General features: G+C 39.5%; 1 protein-coding gene across 1 annotated transcript in view; it reads right to left on the bottom strand.

Moving 5' to 3' along the window:
• Positions 1–1,333: 1,333 nt before the first annotated feature.
• The window catches only part of DCDC2 (doublecortin domain containing 2), a 167,505-nt gene continuing 158,010 nt past the window's right edge, over positions 1,334–10,828 (bottom strand). The window contains exons 9-10 of the mRNA XM_024122015.1: positions 2,231–2,530; positions 1,334–1,432 (exon numbers count right to left, since the gene is read on the bottom strand). Coding sequence (XP_023977783.1) covers positions 1,334–1,432; positions 2,231–2,530 — 399 coding nt within the window. The remainder of the gene's footprint in view (positions 1,433–2,230; positions 2,531–10,828) is intronic.

Here is a 10,828-nt window from a genome sequence, read left to right as displayed (position 1 = left end):
TATAATTTATACATAATTAACAAAAATATTCTTTAATATGAGAAAAACATATTTATATTTAAGGGAGAACTGCATCATCTCTTAAGAATTCAAAAAACTAATACGATTATTTTTTTCTCCATATATACCTAACAAGGCAATTTGAGTTAATTTAATTAACCCCTAAAACTGTAATCAGGAACTGGTTTCATTATGACAATTTTTAAACTTTTTTCAACAATTTCTATCCTATAGCTTCTAATTATATAGAAAGGAATCTGCTTGAAAGTCTAAATATAACTGACCATAAAAATAAATATTTGCTGATACCCCAGGGGAAAAAATATGACAAGGCGGTCCTAATAGAAATAAGGCAAAAAGCAAGAGAAATTGAGGAGTAACAAACTCTTCATATAGCCTACTTTTTTTCTAGTATGCTATCTTGTTCGTTTTGTTGAAAAACTGTTTGGAGAAAATTCAATCTTTGGAATAGCCAATACTGAGTTTTCTAATATTGAATAATAATGCAAAGGAGAAGAGAGGAGTATTATTGGTAATGGTAGACTGGATCAACGAAAATCCATAGGATGCGAGAATTTGCAAAACACCCAGCCAGGCTCAGTGATATAATTGGGTGTTCCTTTATAATTCCTTCCTGAGTATGTGTCATTAAAGCCATAATGATTAAAACCTGCAGCAGTTAAGGGAGGGGCATGACAATATTTGTCAGGAATACACTGAATGAATACTTCCTCCTTCCAAAATGAATACCTTGCATTTTCCTTTTTGTTCTCTTAAGGTGGATTTTAGCTAAGGAGGAAGAAAAAAAGGAGTGTCAACAAGACACAGAAACATTTCAATCTATTGCCATCTTCAAATTATCTCTGAAACTAAATTGCAATTTGTTTATTCAAGAGTTTATTGCTTTAAAAAAATAGTACATGCTTTCCTATTATCATTTTGCTTTAATTCTGTGCCTTCTTAGATAAGTGCTTTAGCATAAGCTGCCATCTAGTAATCTCACTTATCAAGAACAGGAATGATCTTGTTCTTTTTCATCTTTACAAAGACAAGTGGCCAATTGTCTTCCAGTGCAAATTCCCCTCTATTACTCTTGTTTAATTTTTCTAAATGACTTTTTAAAACACATCTCAAAAAGTCACTCTGCTTTAGTAGCTATTCAAAGTTATCTAGTCTTTCCCATTAGTTTGGCCTCTAATTTTAAATTTCAGTAGGTAGTATTCAACCATATTGTCACATTATGTTTAGCAATAACTATATGCCTATTATTTGAGTATTATAACCCTTAATTTTTCTTATACTCAATATACTCTCTTTTTAAAAATCATCCATGCTATGACAGATTATCCTTGTTTTGTTCATTGTTATCATTTTCTTGTGAGCTGGTGATTTTTACTCCTGGCTTTGGTGGTCTTTGAGGGTCCAAGTCAGCCTGGAGGAAAACAGATGAAAACAAAGATATTTAGCTCTTTAGTTACAGAGGCAATAAAATTTACAGAGGAAAAATGACTCAATATTGCCTTTAATCTTATAAATATTCAACTAAAAATAGTTCCTTGGGTTCCCTATGTTGTTTAGTCTATCATCACCCAGTGGACATGACAATCTCAAACTTTACTTGTTCAGAAGCCCTTCCTGGGACCATAATCCACCATGTGCTTAAAGGGCACAGACTCACCTCTTGAGCTTCAGGTGTTATTTTTCTCAATTTTTTTCTTTATTTCCTTTTGAGCTTTTCTTTTCAACAACATACCTATACTTTTCATTTTAGCATTTTCAGAGAAAAGGGAAGAGTAAAATGCAACAGTTCTCCTCCCATGTCACATTAATAATCCAGCCCCATACCAGATGTCTTTTATTAGTTTTCTACTAGAATTCACAAATTCTTTGTGACTATGGTACCAAGCACCATCAAGTAGATAAGAGCAGGACAGAAAATGAAAATATAAAGGCAGCTTCTGGAACAGCATCCCTGCCCCTTGGATTTCTCATACATTAATGATATCTCATTACAGTTTGTCTTTTACCCACTGGACTGAAAACTAAGGGAGTAAGAGTAGAATTAGCTGGTTTTCAAACTCTGCTCCTTGGAATGCTGGAAGTGCCATAGCTTTCAAGTCCTAAGTGCTTGAATAATTCCCTAAGTGTGAGCACAGATGCACACTCATACGCGTGCACACGCACACACACACACTTCATGCATGCACACGAGCAAAAGCAACAGAAATACCTCTTCACATCCACTGCCAGCTCCTTGAGACTTTATCTCCTCGTCCACTGCTTCTTGAAGCCCATTATTAACCTGGTCCAGTTCCTCGCCATTTTCTTCATTGGTGCCTCTGCTCACACAAGCAGGACCTGCCTGCTCCTCCCTGTGATCCAGGATCTCCTCTGCTTGCTCTGGAGCTTCGGTAGCCTCCCTGCCTCCTTCCTCTTCAACTCCACCATTCATTCCTGAAAAGTCTTCCTTCTGTCCCACTTCCTTATTTTCTTTCTCTCTGTCTTCCTCATCTACTATTTCTGCTGGCCTCTGATGGATCAAAAGGAATAATGGATAAAAATAGGAAGTATAACAGAGATTTTCCATGGCACATTATAATAATGTAATAATTATAATAATCATGACTGTCAAGTAAAACTTCCTTACATTTGCATATATACAGTATATCTTGTGTTAACCTTTACAAGAATACCACTCTTCACAAATATTTTCTCATTTAATTCTCACAATCATCCTGTGAGGTTGGTATTATTCCCGTTTTACAGGTGAGAAAACTAAGGTCTAGGGAGACCAAGTATCTAGCCCAAGATTCCACTGTTTGTAAGTGGAACAGCCAGAATGAAAATGAAGCATGTGACTCCGAAATCAATGTTCTTAATCCCCATGGCAAAGAGAAAACTAAACTGCAGGATACTTGGCCAATGTCTAGTGGCCCAAAGGAGGAGGTAAAAAAAAATTCTTTGTGGAGAGATTATCATCCCCAGCACTAGTGTCTGGTATGTATTTAAATCTCTAAGTATGAAAAAGGGCAATGGCGATGGCCAGGATGTGAACCCTGGTTTTCTAAAAATAAACATCGACAGCTTTCCACACAATGCCTAAGAGAGTTGACTGTATATCTCTAAATACAAAAAATGATTGTCGTGCAGATCCAAGGCCAAGAAACTATATATTCTTTCTATAAAAATAATAAACGCTCAAGTATTTTATAAACTAGGCATTTTTACTGTTATTTGGATACATGTAAGTCTGTTTTAAAAGAGAACAGGAGGCCAAGTTCCAGAGCCAAGACTTTGGAGAGAGAAAGACCCAGGTTCAAGTCCTGGCCAGGCACTTACTGGCTGTTACCTAACTTCTTTGAACTTCATATTCCCCACTTGTAAAATGAGAATATAATAAAACTTCCACGGAGATTAAATAAGTTACATACAGTGCCTAGCAAAGCACCTGGCACATCATGATCCTAAAAATAAATAAATAAATAAAATATCTTCCTATTTGTTATAATACATTCTTTCCTAGACCTACCATATTTCTTCATTGGCCTTAATAAAATAAGAGTTTTTTAAAGGATAGGGTAGAAACAGAATTTGTTTTACGTTAGGACCCCACGCCTGCCTCTTTCTAGTCATCTGACACTGGACAGGTCAGTTAATCCCCTGGTATCTGTTAAACAAAGGTTTGAGATGCAATTAACTCTGACCTCCCTTCTCCTCTAACTACCCAAATTCTTATTATGGGACTATTAATGGTCTTCTTATAAAAGTTATCATAATGCTTTCAGTTTAGGAAGTAAAAAAGGAAGGAAATGGAGCAGAGTAGACTAAAAACTCAGGATAAAATTCAACACAACATTATTTCGAAGAGGAAAGAGGCAGAACCATGAATTCTTATACTCTGTCCAAAATAAAGTCTCAGATTTGATTACACGATATCAAAGATGCCCTTTAAAAAAAATGAAGGTTAAAAAAATGAATTCTTAAAATATTCCGATAACCATCATCTTTGTCATCATACAAATTAAATAATAGGGCTTCCCTGGTGGTGCAGTGGTTGAGAGTCCGCCTGCTGATGCAGGGGACACGGGTTCATGCCCCGGTCCGGGAAGATCCCACATGCCGCGGAGCGGCTGGCCCCGTGAGCCATGGCCGCTGAGCCTAAGCGTCCGGAGCCTGTGCTCCGCAACGGGAGAGGCCACAACAGTGAGAGGCCCGTGTACCGCAGAAAAATAAATAAATAAATAAATAAATAAAATAATAGTACAGTGCTTCTGTATCTTTCAAATTTCCATTCAGTTGCTTAATGTCAAACTGCGTAGAGCCCTAGTGATCCCTAAGCATGCTGCCCAGGGGGAGGCCCTTAGGAAGGCCAAATGCTGGACAGAAACTGAAGGTGGGAGGGGATGGATCTGCCAGATGATGTGGAAAGAAAAGGCAAGAGATTTATAAAATGAAACCCACAGTGCTTGGTAAGGATTTCTGGTTTTTATGCATAAGACCTAAATGAATGAAAGTGAGAAAAATTTTCAGTTTCCAAAGGAGAAAACACTATGTTCCCATCTCCACACGCTTGTCCCACCCTCTCAATGCAGAGAACAAACACGGCAGAGCATTGTCGCAGACGCACTAGAAGTGATGACAGGAGAGTGTGGCGAGGGACAGGGTGGGCACTGTCATTGTGAGAACAGAGCAGAGGAAATGTCTGGGGCCAAAGATGACATTTATGTCACTGAGGAGAAAGGGCTTCTGAGGGACCCAGGGAAGGAACCGGCAACACCAGGAGGTCCAACGCCTTCCTCAATAAGACACTGGGACAGAGAGGGGACTCTGGGTGGGAGAGAGTTAGAATAAAGAGCCAGATGTAAAATAGATAGCTAGTGGGGAGCAGCCACATAGCACAGGGAGGTCAGCAGCACAGGGAGATCAGCTCGGTGCTTTGTGACCACCTAGAGGGGTGGGATAGGGAGGGTGGGAGGGAGACGCAAGAGGGAGGAGATATGGGGACATATGTATATGTATAACTGATTCACTTTGTTATACAGCAGAAACTAACACACCATTGTAAAGCAATTATACTCCAATAAAGATGTTAAAATAAAATTTACAGAGGGGAAAAAAAAAAAAAACAGCCAACTCAGAGAAACACGGCGGGTGGCTCCCCACTAACCTATTAGAAGAGGCCATGAAAAGGCTCAGGGGTCTTGGACCAAGAGACAGCAAGTTCCCTTGCTGGTGACTCTGAGGGATTTTTTAGGGGATACTCACAGGGGAACTCTAAGAGACACTGGAGGGCTCTCAGGCACCATGACTTGAGCTAATGGGCCTGGAGCAGCTGTTTGTGCTGGGCTAGATGCCAGGCATTCAGAGACAAATACGACTGTGACATCAAAGAGCCCAGAGCCGTGCAGTAGCACATCACGTGATCGTGGGGCAGGAGGAAAGAGCAGTAACTCAGGGTGGGGTGTGGCAGCCTGGGGCCACATCCCACACAGTCTGGGCACTGAGGTTTCTACAGCACTGCGTGAATGGCGTTCATAGGTGGAGAGCAAAGGACAGGCAGCAAATACACCAAGCACCCGTCACCCGTATGTGCCGAATGTCACTCTCAGCATTCATACATTCATCATTTCCTAAAACCCTCACAAGAACCCTACGAAACAGGCTTCTGATGCCCATTATACGAATGAGGAAAATGAGAAATCCCTCAACACTGCCTGCATCACACCGCAGGTGAACAAACAGGGTTAAGATGGAACCCAAGGTGGTCTTGTCCCAAAGTCCTATATTCTTTCTCAAAGTAATAACACAAGCAGTTGCTAATGTACCTAGCACTGCTGCAAGCACACTCAAGTATACTTTCAATGGCCAGAAAATATGACGTCTGCAGTAGGCAACATTACTTTTACTGTTTAAAGAATTACTGACCTGAAAACAAAACATTTCTGGATTTCTATTAAAGACTGGTAGATCTAGGGAAGGAACATTATAAACATTGTTAGGCAGAGTACTTGAAGCAGGACATCACGAAAATCCAGAAATACTACAGCGCTAACGGCCAATGAGAGCAAAAAGATTTCTGGGCAAGTTACCTCTGAAAATTGGATAATTATGTATCTCAGTTCTAGAAATTGTAATCCTTACCGTGCCTAAAGTTGCCTTATTCAAAGCAAATTTGGGTTTTGGTTTTAAAGAGAAGTTATACAGCATTTTTAATACAAAATCTTTAATAATGATACCAGAAAACTCAAATTTTAGTGTAACCATTCAGGAATCTAGATATGTCCCTTGCCTCTGACAATCTATTACAAGAGCTTGCTAAAGTCTGCTAAGGTGACTACGGCTGTCTAAATGGGAAAAAGTCTGTTTTCCTTTACTGATATCTGGATTTATACCTAAAAGTTACAGAATGATAGAGTGCTGGTTTCTAGTTTTTAGTTTTAAGTCTCTCATCCTACCCCTTTCTTTGCTCCCAATCCCCAAACGCATATACATTTTTTTTCCCCTTTAATGAAAAGAGCTGGGCTGGGATATACCCTAATCTCTTTTTAAGGACGGAGACACCTAGCCCTAAATTCAGCTCTGTTCTCTTTGCTGTTATTACCACCACTACTAACAAGCAGTATTATGCTTTCATCCCATTATTTCTATTGGACTTTCCCAGCACAGCTATTTTAGTAGTCATCAAATGAAGCCATTTCTGGTTGGCTCAACTTTAAGAAATGCTGGATTATGGGGCTGAAATACCAATTTGATCAATTTAAATAAGATGGTAACATTAGTTAAAAGGCTTATAATCCTTTAAAATATCCTGAGTGTAGTACGAAATTTATTATTACTACAACACAATTCAGGACAAAAAAAAAAAAAGAAAGAAAGAAAAAAATGCTTCTATGACAGATCTATAATGAATAAATGAAAAGCAATGCGCTTTTTGGTGTAATCTCCTTTGAAGCAAGCATTAAATTATTAAAGATGTTTCTAGTGTATACATCAATCAAATCATCCCCAGAAGGAACACTGAGTTTTACACCCATACACACTCACACAGATAAAATCTATACCGTGGTAAGGGCCTACAAAGAAGTAAAAAAAACAAAAAAACAAAAAAACAGCACTCCTTCTGTAAGAAAGTGGGTGTCCATTATTCGATAGCCACACTGTATTTGAATAATGTGTTTCCACTCCACCCCACCAAAAAACAAAACAAAACAAAACTTTGCAACTATTTAATTTCTTCAAAATTCCCAAGTAGTTCTCAGCCTCTGCCCGTTTAGCTGGCCCTGCCTGATTGCCCAGCTAAGCAGGGACAGTCACAGCCAGCCAGATGCCAGTGTTAGCACAGTGAGCCAGGGGTGACATGTACACAGAACCCACGTTCCACCCGCACCTCAAAGAACCTTACAAGATTCCGATGATGTTTACAATTTTGACAGAGAAAAGTGGACACAGGAGGCAAAAGGGCGAGGGTGGAGGGTGTGGGGAGAAAGGGACAGGGACACGGATGGAAAAGGTAAGAGTTAGACATCACAGGTTCAGCTTGAGAGAGTGAGGAAGGAGGAAGAGAAGCAGGAAGGGAAGAACCCTCTTTCCCAGGTCCAATCACACTGTCCCTTTTACACTGAAGGGAAGCAGAGTTCCCACGTGTGACGCTGCCTCTCCTTCCTGCAGAAGCCAGTTCTCGTGTGATCCCAAGAGACTGTGTTCATAACTGAAGAAGTTCGCCAGGCAGGGGTGGGGGTTCCTGGACAAAATTTCTGCCTGCTGATGTTTTCTACAATGGTGATATTAACTGCGCGAAATGAAGCAGCCATGGTTTGTTGGGAAGGCGGAGGTCACTCTGCAGCTTCAGGCTAGTGAACCCACCTCACCCTTTGGAAACTGAGGATAATAATGACCTCACAGAAGTGCAGTGAGGACCAAACGAGATCATGCACATGAAAGACCACTATAAACTGAAAAAGCTACAAATATATATATACATATATGTGTGTGTGTGTATATATGTTTATTATTGTTACCACTCCATTTTTCTTGCCCTTGGACAGAAAGAGTTGAGAGGTTGTCTGATGAAATAGTATAAAACAGGATATGCACTACAGAAATGAAATCGTATTCTAGCGGGCCACTTAGAGCCGTCTCCCTTCTAAATCTCATTCACATGAAAACAAACAAACAAAATATATCAAGACACTTCGCAATTGTCTTGCCCTTTTTAGTTAATACAGTTAATATGCAGGCTGATGTTCAACTTCTGGTCCAATGAGACGGTTAGGTGTGATTTTCAGAAACTAATCACCCTTGCTTTTAGTTACTTACGTTTATTCTTTGTTTCTGAGTTCCCTGGTATGCACTTCTCACAACAAATTTACCTCCAATAGCTTTTATTTTTTCTGAACTCTATTCACGCTCAAAAGTAATACAAATGTGCCAGCAGTAAATACCAAAAAAGGATGACCTCCATAAATTAGTATATGCATTTAGGTAATGCACGACTTTGTCTTCAGTTTTAATGACAGGTTGGCAGTAGCCAGTTATTCATCTTGTTCCTCCTACCTTTACCCGGAAGGCTCTTCCTTCCCTTCGTTAGACCCACCTTCTCTCGAAGCCTTCCTGGTCCCCTCAGGCAGTTGTCACTCCCGATTTGCGCCCTCAGAACACCTGTCAAACTCTAATCACAGTGTGCCATTATTCCCTACTTATGTTTGATATGAAAATAGTGAACGTGGGGCACTTCCCTGGCAGTCCAGTGGTTAAGGCTTCGCCTTCCAATGCAGGGGGTGTGGGTTTGATCCCTGGTCAGGGAGCTAATATTCCACATGCCTCTCGGTTAAAAAACCAAAACAGAAGCAATATTGGAACAAATTCAATAAAGACTTTAAAAATGGTTCACGTCAAAAAAAATCTTAAAAAAAAAAAAGGAAAATTGTGAACGTGAATTGCTATCAAGTACGTAGATGCCTCAAACGATGTTCGGAATGATTGTGGAATAATGGGGAAATAACCTCGGCTCTAAGGGAGGCCCTCTGGAAGTTTCTAGAAGCAAGGGTTCTTTCTTCTTCATCTTTGCGTCCATCATCACATTTCCCACAGGATTGTAATTCATTGTCTTGAATTAAACCCAAATGTGCCTCCCACAGATAAAAGCCAACAGAGTATGTGCCTTCAGGAAAGGACACATGATGGTGACAAGGCTCATGTCTGTTGGGCGCTCTCCAGGGACCTGGTCCTTTGTTCCATGCACCTCATATGCTTAATCGTATTTAAACTAACCTCACCACCATTTGAGGAAAATACTATTCTCATCCCAACTTGCAGATAAGCAAACTGAAGCATAAAGAATTAGGTAAACTTGTCCAAAATCCCACCAATAGTGACAGAGGGATATGAATGCTTTTTTGACCACAGGACTGTACTATTTCCCCAAGATAATGTACAGAGCAACATCCCAAACTCAACACGATGTTAAAGAGTTACTCCCAGCCTCGTGTCTTCTAAGCCAATGCCTCTCCATCACCGAGCATCTTGTTAAATGCAGATTCTGAGTCAGCAGTTCTGAGCCTCTGCATTTCCAGCAGCTCAGGTGCTACTGATGCTGCTGGTCCCCAGGTGACACTTGGTGAGGCTCTAAACCACATGTAACACAGGTATGGTCATAAATACACCACCACCCCTGAAAGACATCTTTGGTTAAAATTTCTAATTGTAATTATGCCTCATTAGATGAAGGTCATATTTTAACTTAAAAAATATAAATTTTATTGAAAACTGGGAGAAAATAGTACTGACTGTTGACAGAATGATATTTAGCCATAAAGACAGTTCTACAAGATTTATTCTAATTACATCACCCTGCCACTCTTTCTTAGGAGTCACTTTATAAAAAAGAAACACATCATTGCCAAGGCGATAAACCAGGAAGATATTTTTACCTGTGCTTAAAGGTCTTCTCCCCTGGTGTTTATGTCGAATTTAGTCAATTTGTGACCAAAATTTTAAGAGAACCAGTTTTCAGGTAGATACTGTTTCTCCAACCTGAACTTTCAGGACTAGCTCATTCCTGTGAGTAATTGTGTAATACTATATTCTGTATAAAGCACAATTCTTACGTTTCACTGGAGTCAAGAAAGGGTATTCATTATACTCTCCCCTATATACTCACTAAACTGACGTATATAATGATTGCACAAATCATTTAGATGGTTCCAGTCTCAAAGCCTCACTGACATCAAGAACATCCAGAGTGCAGCTAGATTAACAGACATATTACACATATATGTACAATTACAGATAATACATACCCTTAAACATAGAAGTTTTTATAAGAAAGGTGAGACTTTCACCTTTTAAAAAGCACTTTATCATAAGCAACTGCTCTTGATATTGTTACTAGAAAAGTGACACCAGATTTTCTCCTTAACATGACACAAGCATTGATATTCCAAGTGCCTTTTTGCCTGCATTTGCCTACATGCATATCTTACTATTTATTTTGTAAGGGACATCCTGGGAAAATGGTTGATTTGTATGGCAAGACAGAAAAGGTCTGGTAGTTATTATTGCTGTCTGCTTCCTAGCAGGGACGGCTCAGGGGAAACCATAAGTATTCAGGTTTTCTAGAGAATATGCATGCAGTTACAAAGGTTAACTCAGGATTTGTGAGTGGTAAGAGGAAAGAAGATGGAATATGGAAATCATATGGAAATGAGCCACAAAATATCAGAAGCATCAATTACCTGGAAGGTATTTTCACAGGCAGATGAGGCTGCTCAAGTGACTTACACTTTAAACTCACATCACACCTTTTTTTTTTTTTTTTTTTTTTTTTTTT

The sequence above is a fragment of the Physeter macrocephalus genome, chromosome 18 (assembly GCF_002837175.3).
Source record: "Physeter macrocephalus isolate SW-GA chromosome 18, ASM283717v5, whole genome shotgun sequence".
In the NCBI taxonomy this organism is placed as follows: Eukaryota; Metazoa; Chordata; class Mammalia; order Artiodactyla; family Physeteridae; genus Physeter; species Physeter macrocephalus.
This window is presented reverse-complemented; position numbering and strand designations above follow the sequence as displayed.